Source organism: Salminus brasiliensis, chromosome 9 (genome assembly GCF_030463535.1).
Source record: "Salminus brasiliensis chromosome 9, fSalBra1.hap2, whole genome shotgun sequence".
Lineage (NCBI taxonomy): Eukaryota > Metazoa > Chordata > Actinopteri > Characiformes > Bryconidae > Salminus > Salminus brasiliensis.
In genome coordinates this window covers 15,379,208-15,396,165 of record NC_132886.1, presented here as the reverse complement: position 1 = coordinate 15,396,165, position 16,958 = coordinate 15,379,208, and the positions used below count along the sequence as shown (strand labels likewise).

Below are 16,958 nucleotides of genomic sequence, written 5' to 3'. Positions count from 1 at the left end.
AGTGACAATTTGCTATCTTTTCTTTTTTCTGAGATTGTACATTCATTTCCCCTGGAGAACAGTGCACGTTTTTACATAGGAAAATAAAATGAACAACCTGGAGTCGAAGCCAATGCAAAACTATAAGTCAGTACTCTTGAGTGTACTACCGCATTAGCAGTGTTTCAGCCCTGGAAAGGTACCTTTTTGTGAACATGTAGGATTTAGTTTTTTGTTTTTTTTTTGTTTTTTTGTTTTTTTACAAATGCTGCGGTTTTATTGAACTTAAACTAAAAAAGTTTGGTTACTCTGGTTTGGATGACGAATCCATTTAGGGTTGGGCTTAAAATTTTGTATTATGGTACTGAAGAAAAGAATTCCCCAAATTCTTTAATTCCTTAAATTAGTGTTGATGGTCACCAACAAATCACATGGAAAAACTCTAAACGACTAAAAGTGTGTCAGTCTGTATGTCCCTTCTGGCCTTCATGACTACCTCATACCATTTTAATCATAATTTCATAATTTCATAATATTTTGATGCTCTACAATGACCTAAATGAACGACTTCCCACAACTTCTTCGCTGCTGTCCACAGATCTCCTATAGTGGTTGGCTTTGTCTTCTCCACACATTTCTCAATGCGACAAGTTCTCAATGCTATTCAAATCTGGTGATTGTGTTGTTCATTACATCCCCCGAACTTTCCCATTCCTCAACCCACTCCATCACACGATGAGCGCTCTCACTCTTCTTTCTCATTCTTACTCTTTCTTATTCTTACTCCTAATCTGACAGACTCTCCTTCCATGCAGGCAATATTCTAAGGTAGTGTTCATATGTGGTATTTGACACATTTACTATATACAGTATATGCTATAGCCTCGTTAACATATTCAATTCAGTTGTAACACATAAGTACGGTAATTATGTACCATTAATTAATCCAACCGTATTACCTTAAACCAGTGTGAATTCTAACCTACTGAACTGCCCCACTTGCTATTCTAAAGGGTGATTAAAAGCATAATTCATGTAAGTTCTTAATACCGCTCTCCCATCATGTTTACTGTAACAGATTACTGTCTCCCACCCGTATCCTCTGTACAGATGCACTGCATTCTAAACCTATCCATAATACAGACTATTTGCAGTATGCTCAGTACCATTGCAATGCAACTAGTAGTAGCAAGCAGTCGAGTTTTCTGCACATGCTCTCTCCTCCTCTGAGCCTCTGTGACTAACATGGCTCCGTTTGACCTGTAATCATACTGAGATGCTCTCTAAGCAGCTTTTCAGGGAACGAAAACCCTTTTTTCTGGAGAGCACTACGAGCTTGGACGTCACACAGCATTGGAAGTGTATTCTGGGATTCTTGATCCCAGAAGCAGCCATCTGCCCAAATCCTCTCCTTATGGACAGAACACTTTCTAAAACATTTTTTAAACATTAATTAATTATATATTTAAGGCCCATATGGTTTGCTAGCTTGCTCTTGCTAAAACTCTCTCTCTCTCTCTCTCTCTCTCTCTCTCTCTCTGACTCTCTCTCTCTGTCACTCACTGTCTCTATCTTTCTGCCTCAGTTCTTTTCTTCCTCCCTTTCTAAATCTCTATCCCTCACTCTCCCTCTCGCTCTCCTCGCTCTTTCTTTGACTATCTGTCACTCACTGTCTGTATATTTCTATCTCTGTTCCTCTGTTCCTCTCTCTCTTCCTAAATCTCTCTCCCTCTCTCCACACTCTCTTTCTGACTCTCTCTCTCTGTCACTCACTGTCTCTATCTTTCTCCCTCAGTTTCTCTCCCCCTTTCTCTCCTCACTCACTCTATTTGACTATCTCTCTCCTGCTCTCTTCCTCTCTCTAAAGCTCTCTCTCTCTCTGCCACTCACTGTCTCTGTCTTTCTGCCTCAGTTCTTCTCTTCCTCTCTTCCTAAATCTGCCTCCCTCTCTCTCCTTCTCTCCTCACTCTCTCTCTGACTCTCTGTCACTGTCACTCACTGTCTCTGTCTTTCTTCCTCAGTTTTTTCTAAATCTTCCTCCCTCTCTCCTCGCTCGCTCTCTAACTCTCTCTCTGTCACTTACTGTTTCTCTCTTCTCTCACTTTTTTCTGTCCTCTCTGACAATCAATATTCTCTCTCTCTTTGACTCTCTCTCTCTGTCACTCACTGTCTCAATCTTTTTTTCATATCTCACTGTCAATGCTCTGCTCTTCTCTCTCTCTCTCTCTCTCTCTCTTTCTCTCTCTCTCTCTCTCTATGTATATATATATATATATATATATATATATATATATATATATATATATATATATATATATATATAATTTTTATCATAATTCTCTCTCTTCCTTTTTTCCTCCTTGTCCATCACCAGCCACAACCCCCCACCCCTCCTTTCCCTGTCCCTCCCTTACTTATGCTCTTCCAGTGCTTGTTGTTTTTTTTCTGGATCAGCTTTGTCACGCCTATCATTCCCAGCTCTGATTCTTCCTAAAGAGACCTACATGCGAACAGCTTCCATGTCATCTGTCCTCCCTTATGTCTTGCTTCCCTCTACCTCTCCCCCTTCATGCATATTCAGTATGCATTATGTCATTATGCTGTTTCCTGAGGGATCGGTTTTGCAAGTGATGCCATTTGGGACCAGATCTTTCATGGTAAGCTACCAAAAATAAAACAATTACTTCATCTTATATAAACTAATGACGCTGCAGGCAGACTTCTAAGCTTCTCTGACCCAGATCATTAATTCATGCATCTCCTCTACTCCTGCATATTCATTTGCTGGGCTATTCATTCAGGAGCCTACCTAGATTATCTTGATGTTTTTAGTATTGATAGAATACCCAGATTATGGTTTCTGAAGCCAAAAATATTTCACCCCCCTCTGAGAACACAGATAGGCCAGCTCACTGATACAGCCCTCACACAATTCCCAATTTTATTTTCTGAACGTACACTTTGGGGGTTGTTTGTATGTAATTACCTACCCACACCATGAAGAAGGTGGGCAGGTCATATTTTTTTGTGTGTACAAAATCCTGTATATTATTAGTATGAATATGTAGCATATGTGTCTTGCCCATTCAAGTACTTGAAGACACAGAAACACTGAGATCTTATAGGCCTGCCGGTATACCTGAATCACAGCCATCAATGAACCAGTCAGACCACTCATCTTTTTCAGTGGAGCTAAAAGGGCTATAGGACGACTTTAAGAGGATAAACAATCCATTAAGCATTTTTATATCCAATCTAATGTATACCTATTACCTACAAATTTCATCTCACCTTAGTTCACATGTTAACAACAAAGTTTTTGCTACCCACCACCAGTTCGTCACCTATTTTTAACTCTGTCATATCTCTCAGTCTTAGCTCCACTTATCAGTGGGGGGTCTGGCCTTCAACCACAAAGCAGAAACCACCCGAACTCTAGCTAAGAGTTCTCTAATAGTTCTCCTCCCATATTATTGTATGCTAATGGCATGGTCTAAACTTGCAAAGTGTCTATTATCTTGATCCCACCAAGTAATATTTATGTTTGTATAGTTGGTGATGGTGGGGGAGGGGGTTCTTCTCTTTGTCTTTCATACTGTCTGAATAGAAAACTCTGGGTTTCTTGGTAGTTTCCTCAAGATCATTTCTCATCAAGAGTTACATGAAGGATTTCGAACTTTACTTTTAACTGTAGCCTGATATCTCATTACTCTCTGAATATTCATAAAATGAGTTCTAGCGGTTTGTTTACTGGTTCTCAGGAGACTTGTAGGGGTCTGTTGTTTGCTCAGTGGTAATCAGTGATTTGTCCGTGGGAGGTTTTGGCTGGTGGTTGAAGCGTGAGATGAGGGTCCTCTCTGCCATCATTTCACCTCCTGCTGTGGCTTTCTAGATCTCAGTTTTTGTCTTTAGGGAAATTATGCTCAAGTGTGTGCGTTGTGAATTTGACATAAAATGAAATAATTACCATCACCAGTATAATGGTCTGGTACAGTATTCTGCATGATAATACCTAACAGTGCTCAGAAGTGTGATGCTACTGGGCAGAGTATGAGTAGTTTATTCAGTTACTACAACTCACCCTGCTTGTTTCAGGATTCTCAGGAGAAATGGGATAGTACTTTGTACTTGAGAAAATTGACATGGATAATTTTTGTGTTTGTTCTCTCTTGGGCTGTAATGCACGGTTACAGACTGACATCCTTCATTTATTCTTTTTGTTGTTCATCTTTCATTTGTTATTGTAGGTTATTGATCTTTCCCGCTGTCTTCTCACTGCCTCTGTTCCCCCAGTTTCTTTAATCAAACAGAATTACTGGCGGATGCAGAAAGATGGATTCATAAGATTCAAGAGCACACACTATATGGACAGAAGTATTGGGATATCTGCTTTCTTTCTTCTAAAATCAAGGATATTAAAAAGGGTTTATCCTGCTTTTGTTGGAGTAATCTCTCCTGTACAGGGAAGGCTTTCTGCTACATTTTGGAGCATTGCTGGGAGGATTCGGTTGCTTTCAGTGTCAAGAACGTCACTAGAGGTCAGGACATTGAGTGATCACCATCCCACCTCATCTCCAATTCCTCGACTCATCCCAGAAGTACTAGATGGAGCACCATCATTCCAGAGATCACAGTTCCACTGCTCTACAGCTCGATGGACAGGCTTTATACTTCTCTACAGGTACCAGACAAGCTGTGTGTGTGCATTTGTACATCTGTGTCAGCAATTGGTCAGCAAAATAGCTGACCCTCATTAGAAGGGGTGTCCACAAACATTTGGGCATATGGCGCATCGTTTCATATCAAGACCAACTAAATAGCCTAGACTTTTATAAAATGATTATTATTATTTTGAATAATAATAATAATAATAATAATAATAATAATAAACCAAGATTTTTTTTCTTTACGATCAGGGTTTGGTTAGAGTTTTTTATGTAGTTTTTATTTTTCCCTCAAGAACCCATCGTCATCTGCTAGTAGTTCTGTTTGATTAAATAAATGAGCAGGTGTCCTAATATTTTTGTCCACATAGTGTATGCGATATCCTACTGGGTCTCCTTCTCTTCTTCGCTCATAAACATATCTTTCTGCATCTGCCAGTAATTCTGAAGACAGTGAGAAAGATCAATAACCTACAATAACAAATGAAAGATGATAAACAAAAAGAATAAATGAAGGATGTCAGTCTGTAACAGTGCCTTACAGACCAGGAGAGAACAAATATTATTTTTAGTAATAAATGCATTTATGTTTATTTATACAGGTACTGGGGGCTGTGGTTGTTTAGTGGTTAGAGCACTGGGTTATTGAGGACAGGGTTGTGGGTTAAATACCCGGGTTCACCGTTGGGCCCTTAAGCAAGGCCTTTAACCCTTACTGGTCCCTGGGCATGTGTGCTCACTGTCCACAATATGTTGTTTGCTCACTTGTGTGTATGTGTGTGTTCACTGCACGGATGGGTTAAAGGCGGAAGTCAAACGTGTGTGTATGTGTTTGTGAGAGAGAGAGAGAGAGAGAGAGAGAGAGAGAGCATGTATGTGGAGGGCCCTTGATCTCTTGATTGAGTGCTTTGTTTACAGTCATTTTAAGCTGGAAATCAGCCGGGTTGTTTGTGACTGATTGTGTAATGGGGTTGTTTATCCGCTAGTATTAGACAATTCTGTGAAACCTGTCAGGTGTCAGGTGTTACACACCATTTCAAAATGCTGGCTCTGTTTTGCATTGTATGAACATTTCATGATGAATAAACCAATAGAAATCACCTCTCACAACTCTCACCTCTCACAACTCTTAAAAAATAAAGGTTCTCAAACAGGCTTCCATAAAGAACCATGTGTGAGTGTAAAGAAACTTTATATCAGTGGGATAGGTTTGATTTGAACTAGGACCTATTATATATTTATATGCTCAATACTGTCCTATAGATGCACTATATGTCAAAATGTTTGTGTTTTTTTTTTTGTGTCTACTTTAAGTTGCACCCATTGCTGACACAGATGTGATGCAAATGCACACATACACACACATATACACAGACTGTCTAATCGCTGTATAGAAGCACTGCCAATCGAATAGGACTCTCTGGAGCAGAAGGACTGTGAGGATTTAATCGCATTTAGCAACAAGAGCGTTAGTGAGGTCAGGATGTTGGATAATAACCACCCCACCTCAGCCCCAACTCCCCACTCATCCCAAACTGTTTTTGGATGGAGCACCATCATACCACCATAGAATACAGGTCCATTGCTCCACAGTTTTGCACAGGGGGCATTAAGCATTGTGCCAGTGGGTTCATGTTTGTCTGCTCCAGAGAGCCTTACTGCCAATGGAATAGGGCTCTCTGGAACAGGGGAACTGTGTTCTCTGAAATGATGGTGAATGATAATACAGTTCCACTACTCCAGAGAGTCCTATTCTATTGCCAGTGCTTCTCTACAGAGACTAGACAAGCTGTGTGTGTGTGCATTTGCACATCTATCATAGCAATGTGGGCACCTTAAAGGAGCTGAAAGCATTTATTAGAAGGAGTGTCCACAAATATTTGGACATAGTGTAGCTCGCTATTAATAGCTGCTACAGCTTTAATCTTTTTTAGGACAGGGTTACAGTTTGCAGTAGCGAACAAGGCATAAATATCTGACATTATCACAAGCAGTCTGCTCACTTTACCGCTTTTAAAAGTTGCTGACCGGACAACATCCTCCCTCTAGGGACAGTAAACCTGAGACTGTTTTCTCTTTCAAGATTTGACGTAAAACCCACAGTTAAAGCAAAGAGGGAACAACAGATGCTATACTGCCATTTCCTTGTTATTTCTGTTTCTTACTGGACATTTCCTGTGTATTATGTTGGAACTGCCCAACATGATTGCATAGCACTGCTATTTCTGTCCCTTGTCCATACTTATGCACATACACGCATCTGAGACTGCAATCTGTAGATTATGCTGACTGTGTTCGGGAGGCCAAATACTATGATGAATTCCTATACATGCTTATGCACATGGCGGCATGTTATAAGCACAGGTGCGAGTGAGGTGATTCTCATTCTACACACACTCAAAAATAAGAGCAGTCAACTTACACACATATATATTTATTCACACATTCACCTCCCTTTCCTTTATGTGCAGCCCACGCATGTACCACTGAATCTCGGTACATGCTCCCCCACTTAAGCATCAACCCTCGTTTCTTTCTTGCTGAAGGATGGGGGGATGGAGGAAGGAGTGTATATTACACTCCCACCATCACCCCCCCCCCCCCCCCCCCCCCCCCACCCGTCGCAGTACTGCGGCAGCAGTGGGGGTAAAATAAAATCTACCCTGACAAGTCCGTCTGCTCTGGGCTACTAACCAGATAGCCAATTTGGAGATATGGGCGAGAGACACCCGCCCAGAGGGCAATGGAGATAGTATCACCCCCACCTGTATCCTGCTGACACTATAACCAGGAGTCATTTACAGTGCGGGTGGGGACCGAGAGTGAATGACATTCATGACTTAATGGCCCCCCCCTCCTGCTCCTGACCATCCAACAGGCTTTCCTTGGACAGTAATGAACCAGAGGGGGTGGTTGTGGAGGTATGTGTGGATTGTGGAAGTTATCTGATGGAGGAAGGTGTAATGGTCATATCCATAAGCCTTGGGGTGTGGTGGACATGTAATAATAACAAAACATTCATTATTTATTCAGCACATTCTAAACACAACACTAAGGGGGAGGGGATTAAAGTGGTCATCAACACGCAAACTATGCCTTGAAAAAGGCATAAAAATAATATTAAGAATCTTCACAAATTGTAAAAAACATTTGGATGCCTAAATGGTTCTTTACATGGTAAAATTGTCTTTTATTTGTTGTTACTGTTATTGTTTTGTTCTTGATTTTGATGTTTTGATGGTTTTGAAAGGTCAGAAGCCTTTTTGGCGATGCACTACATGGACAAAATATTTGGGATACCTGCTCAACATCAAGAACTGTCTCTACTGTGCAGGGAAAGCTTTTTTACTAGATTCTAGAGCATTAATGTGTGGATGTCATTGCATTTAGTGACCAGAGCACTAGTGAGATCCCAATGTTGGATGAACACCTTAAAAATGAATCAAAAGTTAAGTAAAATACAAAGACAGAAAAAATACTATTTTAAAAATGACAATAAGGAGAAATTGCCAGACAGCACAGGGTCTATTTAAATACACAAGAATGCCTTGTTTTGGACCGGGATATTAAAATAACAGTCTTCTACACATTTCTTTACTTGTAGAGGCATTAGGTGCTCATTATCTTGTGTAGGATTTGAAAGCTAATAGGCCAGATGCAAAGTAAGCACTTACACGCTCTCTCACACACAGAAATCCCTCACATTCAGCTGCTGACTACTGTAGGTTTCTGCCTTTCCAGATTGAATCCAGTCCTGATAGCATTGCTCTACAGCTGGGAAGGACTGCTGCAAGGTCACCTCTACTAGTTGGAGACTGATGAGGATTGGCGTCACACACACACAAACACACACACACACACACACACACACACACACACACACATACTCACACTCACCAGCCCAAGTGATAAGAGGAACTCAGTACACTCTTTCCACTCTTTCTTTTTTTCTCTCTTTCTGACAAACAATGAGCTGTGGAGCGTAATTTAACCCCTTTAACGCAGAAATGCTTGTGACACACTAAGGCATATTACTATACAAGGACTTCTCTAGAGACTGGTGGGGCTATTCTTTGGTAATTGAAGTTTGTAATAACATATTTGGTGGTCCATAGGCCTTTTTAGGGATTAATTGTACTACTTGATTCTATTCGATTACACAGAGTAGAGTCATACACAGAATTTTACTACTTAAAATAGCCTAAAATGGACTTACATACTTTAATAGATTGATATATATATATATATATATATGTATACTTTCGTCATTTTGAGCGTTTCTATTGGTCAATTCATCATCGAATTGTGACACATTTTGAAGAACCCCTGATAGATTCACGCTATGTCAAAAAGTCAAAAATGACACTCACATATGGCTACTATAGCCTAGCGAGTAGCACTATTGCCACGACACATGGAACCTGGGTAACTGCACCACGCTGTACCAAGAGCCCTCAGGCAAGACTCCTAACCCCACATTCAGCTGCCTCTGTAACATGGTTACAATGATTAAAAGTCGCTCTGGATTAGAGCAGCTGCCAAATGCTAACTCCTATACACCACATGTCATATTACTAATGAACACACACACACACACACACACACACAAACACAACCACATTCACTCTGCTACATTAAATGCCACTCAAACTGTGGGGTAATCTCTTATACCCTTTTTCTTTTTCCTTACTACTTACCATCATATCACTAAATCACACGCACACACACACATGCACCAAAAAGCATTCTGCAAGCACACACACACACACACACACACACACACACACACACACTCTCTCTCTCCTCCTCCCATTAAGATATCAGTGGTACCCCAGCCCATGTCCAGTGCAGGGCTCCCAGTGTGAACCTTCTCTGTCCTTTTGTTCACACACAGCGGATAGCGGGACCTCTCTTAAAGGGTTCAGGCCTCACGTTGTGCAGCTCGCTCACATCAGGAGGAGAATAATAATGCACTCCACCAGATAAATCGTGTGACAATCCTTTTAAGTCTCCTTTAGCCTGCTCTCGCTGATTGGTCTCGCTGTAAATGTATGCATAGCCCTCCAACATGATGATGCATGTGAGGGAAGTTGAAGCAGATCAGAGATGAGCTTGGGTTTTTTTCACCAAATAAGGCCAGAGGTCTTGAGTTTGGCTCCTTTTCACTACTACTAAACAAGTATTAAAAGGGAAATGCTTTCCAGTCTGCCAACAAACACATCCTGTTTATTTTAATTAAAGGATCATTTCCACAGCAGAAACCTCTGTGTGATAATCTACACTTTTAGTGAAAAAAGAGGTTAACAGCTTAATATAGCAGAACCCTTGTCAGTGCTGTACTGTAGGCCCAAAAGTATCTAAACCTCCCTTCTAATTAGTGAATCCAGCGACCCATTGCTGACACAAGTGTTCAGTTGTTGCTGATTGGTCACGCTGTTTCAATTTTACAAGCATAAATAAGTATAAATCCCCCCAGCACTGAGCTGTGGAGCTTTGGAGCTGTGTTCTGTGGAGTGATGGAGCTAACATGCCGTCGGAGTGGGGTTTGTAATCCAGACCTAATCATCTGCCTACTTATCATGTACCTACTAACTAATCACCTACATGAGTAACTGACCTCACTAATGCTCTTGTGGCTAAATAACATCAAATTCTCACAATAACTCTCTAACGTTGTGTGAAGCCTTCACGGAAGAGTAGAGGCTGTTACTGCCGCAAAGGAGAGACGGACTGTTAATGTGGACTTACAGTGACTATGGAACTAGAAGCTTCTTTAAAGCACCATGTAAGCATTCATGTTCTTTGTTGTGTTGTCGTGGCTTAATATGTGGCCCTTACCTTTACTAAAGAACCTCTGAAGAACCTCATTTTAAGGGCAATTCGTTCTGAAGTGACACATGTAGTATCCAGAAACGCCCATCAGGGCCAGATTAAACACTACAACTAACCATCCAACATCAATACCAGACCTTACTAATACTCTCGTGGCTGAATGCCATCAAATCACCATACTATTTCAACAGTGTAAAGCCTTCCCTGGAGAGTTAAGGATGTTACTGCAGCAAAGGAGAGACAGGATCTCCATTAATACCTTTCCTTTCAGAAGAAACAATGTTTAAATAGGTGTCTACATACTTTTGGACCATTTTAGAAGGTTAACTATATAATGCCTTTCCATTATAGAAGATGCTGTTAACCATTTAGAGAACCAAGTAGGCATTCATGTGGTTTGTGGTGTTGTCGTGGCGTAATATGTGGCCCTTGCTTTTACGAAGGAACCTCTGAAGAACCTGTTTTTAAGGGTAAATTGTGCAAAACTGACATTTGAAGTGTTCATAAAAGTTCAGCCAGGCCAATTGTGATTTGCTTTGTAATGTTTACAGGGAGGTGATGTTTTTCTACAGTTTGACGACAAGCCTAGGAACAAGTAAAGGCTGATTATATACTCTACTATATATGTTTATATATTTATACTCTGTTTGCTTGACTTTATTTGTGTCCAATCTTGCTGGCATATGTGTTATGCTGAGTGCTGTTTCCTTTGAGACTGCTTAGTGATTTTGAGGGGTAGAAAATGCTGCAGTTTTCACCTGTCCAGAAGAGGGCGCTTTATCATAAATCTAAACAAAGGCCAGAACAGACAGCCCTCAATGGAAGGCAGGCACTGAAGCTCACATCTGTTCTGCCGATGAATCTGTTTAATTTCTCTCAGTAAATCCTGAGTTAGGGTTGATGACCCACTTTTCTTTGCTAACGGTTTATTTCCCTCTCCCTCAGTCCTATACAGATCCGTCCTTTGTCCCATAGTGTGTGTGTGTGTGTGTGTGTGTGTGTGTGTGTGTGTGTGTGTGTGTGTGTGCGTGCGTGCGTGCGTGCGTGCGTGTGTGTGTGTAATCCTGAAGATCCCGGCTGCTCTGAAGCCGTTCATTCTCTCTCACATTACACACATCCAGATGGCCACTGGGTTACAGGGCGGTGTGTGTGTGTGTGTGTGTGTGTGTGAAGAAAGCAGCAGAAAGCAGTGCTGTTTGTCACACTGGCCTTCTCAGTTACATGAGCATCATAGAGAATAATGAAGACTCATTTGAACATGTAATAATAATAATGAATAATATGAATAATAATAACTGTACACATCATATACATTTAGGCCTATTATTCTGTAAAGAAGCTTCAATAAACAACAAGCGACCGAAGGCTATATCATTGTCAGTCCTGGATGGTCAGTGTCCAGCACAGTTTGGTGATTTGGTGATAAACAAAGCTATATTTCCCCATTTAGTCAGAAAAGCCCAAACTCAAGCATATCCAATAGGAGAAGTCCTGAGGAACATTCCTATTAGACAGTAGTGGATGTTTTGGTAGGTACTCCTGCTTTGTAAAATGCCCCCATTGTAATTAACTGGTCAGTCAAATCAAGTGTCCAGACATCCAGTACTGGAGACCTATTTTACAGAATGGCTCGGTATGACCCCGGTCATTTTTTTGTGCTGGTAAGCATGTCTGTGTTGACAGCAACAACAAATATAACATACACAACAATCTAACATAATAATTATAACATAATAAATATAATAAAAATAAGTAATAATGATGATGACGATTGTGACCATAATAATACCAGCATCAGCAGCAGCATTTTAGTTAATCTTATCTATATATTTTTTTTCAATTTGATAATTCATAATTTATAAATTATATATTTCTATCTTTACAATCATGGCATTTCGTTACTAGTTATTCTGTGCAGGACTATTTATGTGACAAATCTGTTATTATTATTATTATTATTATTATGAGAAGAAGAAACATACATTTGTTTGTTGTTTATTGATTATGATTGTTGTTGTTTTCTGAATGATGGCGATGGGGCTGTTTATTAAAGGAGGGTCACGTGGTTCCTCACCTGTAGGGCTAAGCCTGTGTGCTTGGTTGGGCGGGGTTTCAGGCTATCTCACTCCGCCTGCGCAGACAGCGCTCGCCCGGTCTCTGATACGCGCTCCTCTGTTCGCTGTTCACGCAGCGCTGTGTGGATTTCGGTGCAGTTCGAGCTTCAGAGCCATTGCGCACTGGTTCCGCGCTGGTTTTTGGAGCGGTGGAGTGCGCAGAGTGCGCAGAGTGCGCAGGGGGCTTTCTGCCGGACCTCATTGTGGACCGCTCCCGCTCGCGCTCGCGCAGTGAGAGGTCAGGAGGAGCTGCGCTTCGCTGCGCTCGGGGATCAACTCTCAACTCGCCAAGTTGGACTTTTTAAACAGAGGACAGAAATCAGACCCATCTGCTTCTGAACTCTTCACTTCTCTTCCACGCTGTGTTCTCCCGGAAAGCTGCGGAATACCACCCAACAGAAGCCCAACGTGGGAACGGACATCATCATCATCATCATCATTTTATTGACCCCCCTGTTTCCTTCTCGACATCGCCGAGTGTAAAACACAGGTAAACACAGACTGACCACAGCAGCGGCGCTACGATGAGCTGCAGCTGAAACCGGACCTTCCACTTTCTTGTGAAGTTGAGCGTGAGCTCCACGGGCTGGAGCAGCAGCATGGGGCCGCTCACACAGCTTCTGCTGGCGGGACTCCTGCTGCTCTCCTCAGCCCTCTGCGCGCGGGCAGCGGCCATCAGCCATGGAGGTGAGTCCTGCTCAAAACTCCTCTCAACTCAGATCTCATTCATCAAGCTCTCAGCACAGCTGAGCAGGTGCTCACTTCTGCACGGCTCTCAGAAAGTGGAGGGACTGAATGTAGGGGGACCTTTAACGCTGATGTCAGATCTGTTGTGATCTGGCTGGTCCACATTAGCTACTTCAGGCAGTCTGCAGTGAGTGGAATAGGACGTTTTGCTGGGTTGGAAACAGGTGTCTCTTGGAGCAGTGCAAGAAACCTGAACTGCTTTCCAGAGAATAATATGAGAGGCAGTGTAGGCAATCACAAGACATTTGCTTGGGTGGTCCGAAAGTACTGGTTGAAGGGCTTGTCTTGTGTGTGAGTGTGTTCCTATTACAGCACATATTTATTTTATTCAGTGGGAAGAACTGAGGCTGACAGCATAAACAACTCAAGGAATGGAAAGTTGTAATGCTGTTTCGGGTGATTGAGTCTTTTCATAAGGCAGCACATCTTTATAGGCTTAAAATAAGGCAGTGAATTTGCTCAAGTACGGCGAATCTTGCTGAATGAAATGAGGCGAGGTGCTCGTGGGAGCAAAACCACACCGTCCAGCTGGATTCATTTATTTTCGAATAAGTTTTGAATGGTGTTCGCTTTGTTGAATTGAGTCTTTTAGAATTGAACCACATCCTTGTTTATATAGAACGTCTTTGAGGAATAAGCTGTTACAGAAGCTCAACAGTCCTCCAAGTGTAATAAAGATGTGTAAAACATAGGCTCTGACAATCCCCTCTTTGTGTATCCTCCTCAGTGGTCTGCCCTATTGGGCACCCTCAGTTCTCTCATATTTCTCTCCTACAGTGCTTTTTCTCGGAAGGGGATACAGAAGGGGTTTGGGATCACATCAATCCAGGTTTTCATTTGCTTCTTTATTCTTACAGAAAAGCTCAGAGCTGAATGGAGAAATCCCGAGCGGTGACCATATGGTCCCGGTCTAGGCCAAATCTGCCATGTGACCTGGCGTACATGGTGTTAAGGGACTGAGGGCGTAGTGCTGTGCTGTGCTGTAGTGCATTTGCAGAACAGAAGGAGTTCTTAAGTGACTGAGAGTGACACCTAGCATCCCAGTTAATGTAGCAGGTGTGTAGAGCAATCTTTCTAAAGATGTAGCTAGAGGTCAAATTTCTGTCCAGGCACATGTTTGTCCAGTATTTCTAAAGAAATCCCAGGAATTAATCTTCTGGGTTGCCTTTATCCTGGATGTTGGAACATTACTGGGAGGATTTGTTTGCATTCAGCCACAAGAGCATTATTGAGGTCAGGGACTGATGCTAGTTCTAGATCCAGCTCACCCCGTAGGCTTTGGATGGAGCTTCATCAGTCCATAGATCCCATCCTCGCAGTTCCTCTGCTCCACAGCCCAACGCTGAGGTGCTTTATACCCCTCTAGGCAATGCCTGGCATTAGGCATGGTGACTTTAGAGATGGTATTGGATGGAGCTCCGTCACTCCAGAGAACACAGTTCCTCTGATCCTCAGCCCAGTGCTGGGGGCTGTATACCCCCAACGCTAGCCAACGCTTGGCATTGGGTATAGTGACTGATGGTGGCTCATGTATGGTCATGGATTTTACAGCACCAGACATGCCCATGTCTTCAGTGTGTGGTCCCACAGTTCAGCTATAGTGTTACCCAACCATACTGACCCTGCATACTAAGGCTTTGTGTGGGAAACAGACTTGAGCTGACCTTCCCAATGGGTGCACTCAGTCTCTCTCGGCTAGCCGTGTTTCTAATACCTCTCACATGACACTGATTAGGAGTTGCAACACAATGGTCATCAAAACTCACAATGGAGGGACCTTATGAGGCGAGACCAGCATGACATTTTGTACAGTTCTTGTACAGCAAGATATGAGGGGGAAATTATGTGAAAGCCTGTGAGGACCTTTTAGAGAATTTTGCTTCAAAGTCCAGGCCTGGCTTCAGCAAATGACGTGCGACAAGGCTGTCCCCTTCAAGTTGACAAAACGACAGATGACATATTGCTGAAATGCATACGACATGTGCTGCACATTGGGTTGTGAAGAGCTAGGCAGCCGCGGCACACAAAAATGGCCAAAATTCATCCAAGTGGGAGATAGTTTGGAAGGAATACTCAGTTGCAAACTCAGTTGCAAACTCAAAAACATATGGTGTTTCTGTTTGGCCCTTTAGGTATAATGTAGCACATAAAAATGTAAATGTGTGAGGCACTGTCATGCTAAATGGTAGATATCTATGCGTAGTTTGCCTTCATTTTTATTAACCAATAGATATAGTGCTTAATGTTAGGCTATGAAAAACAAATTTTACAATGGTTCTACAGTCTGGTGGTGGTTGACTAAGAAAGTTAGATACAGTGCTTATGGAATAGGCACCAGCTTTCACCTTGACTGATGACTTCTCAGCATCTTTAAACTGGATGTGACTCTTTTTCTTCATCTTTACCACTTTGTAGAGGCTTGAAGAACTGAGGTGAGAGCTGTGGTGTGTTTCATCCTCTCTGACCTTCTCTCATATCCTCCCATTTTCCTTTTTCTTCCTTTCAAATGTTACATGCGTACTTGAGAATGAACCGTAGTGTAGCTACATCCTTGAACCATTAGGTCATCTCTGTGCATATTTAATATCTAGCTGGCATCCTAACATGCGTTAGTGTAAAGCACCAGTTGATTGTGAGATGTAAATGAAAGGCTGTGCGTGCACGTTCTCCCGAGTGTTCTATTAAGAATATGAGCTGTCTTTCCCAGTCAATGAAAGGGGAGGAGTTCCTACCTCGGCCTACTCAGGGTCGTGACCCCTGCCTTTTCCACCAGCGTCACTCGCTCCCTGTAGGTGGTGGAGACTCGTTCATCAGCAGAAGGAATATTTTAATCAGCGTCTCTCACAATGAAGCCAAGGATTGTTAGCCATGAAATGTCATAGCTAGCGTAAGCATATCTTTGCTTGTTGAGTTAAATGAGGAGCCGAACACTGCAGTTCTCTGTGTGGAGATTGCCATGAGGGTGAGGGTTTATTCATACAGTATGTGCTCCAAGAATCTGCTGATTTTCTTTCCTCTAAAGACGTGATCCTTCCCGCTGAATAAATGAATAGATTCCTTGCCTGGCACAAGGTTAACGTTAAAGCTTAAACTTTAATGCTTTAATGCCTGTCCCTGCATTTTTCTTTCTTTTTTATTGTGGGCGTTAATATTTCACAGCTCTTCCCTTGGGAGCTCTCTCTCTTTAATTTGATTTGGGAAATCAGTGCTATATTGATTTGATTATCTTTTCTCAAGGTTATATTCTTATGAGTTCAAACGTGACCAGGAAAAAAGCACCCTGTAAGCTAATAACAGGGGAGGGCTGAAAGCGCTAACCTCCAGACTGAGAAGGTCAAGAGGAGGGTCGCAGACAACTGAGGTCATATGTCAAGGGCCATTCTGCTTCAGTGAACAGATTGTCCAGATTGATTTGGGGATTTTGTCCCGAGTTACCTTTGTCATCTTTCCTTCAGATGAGACTTTCCTGACTTTCCTAAACTGTCCTGGATTGGAGTTCCAATAAGATTTGAAGCAGCAGACCTTTAGGCCTAAGTAAGTTGTTATCTAAAGCCATATTAGCTGAAAGGCCACACTGATCCAGAATTAGCTACTGGACGTAGGCTCTGGACATCTAGACATA

The 16,958-nt window shown here is 42.1% G+C and overlaps 2 protein-coding genes across 2 annotated transcripts in view; one reads left to right on the top strand and one right to left on the bottom strand.

Annotated features, from left to right (window-relative positions):
- m1ap (meiosis 1 associated protein) overlaps positions 1-12,772 on the bottom strand; it is a 72,456-nt gene extending 59,684 nt beyond the window's left edge. Inside the window, exon 1 of the mRNA XM_072687571.1 lies at positions 12,550-12,772. The gene's annotated coding sequence lies outside the window, so the exon portion shown is untranslated. The remainder of the gene's footprint in view (positions 1-12,549) is intronic.
- The window catches only part of sema4f (sema domain, immunoglobulin domain (Ig), transmembrane domain (TM) and short cytoplasmic domain, (semaphorin) 4F), a 75,075-nt gene continuing 70,735 nt past the window's right edge, over positions 12,619-16,958 (top strand). Inside the window, exon 1 of the mRNA XM_072687569.1 lies at positions 12,619-13,276. Coding sequence (XP_072543670.1) covers positions 13,189-13,276 — 88 coding nt within the window. The 5' untranslated portion in view covers positions 12,619-13,188. The remainder of the gene's footprint in view (positions 13,277-16,958) is intronic.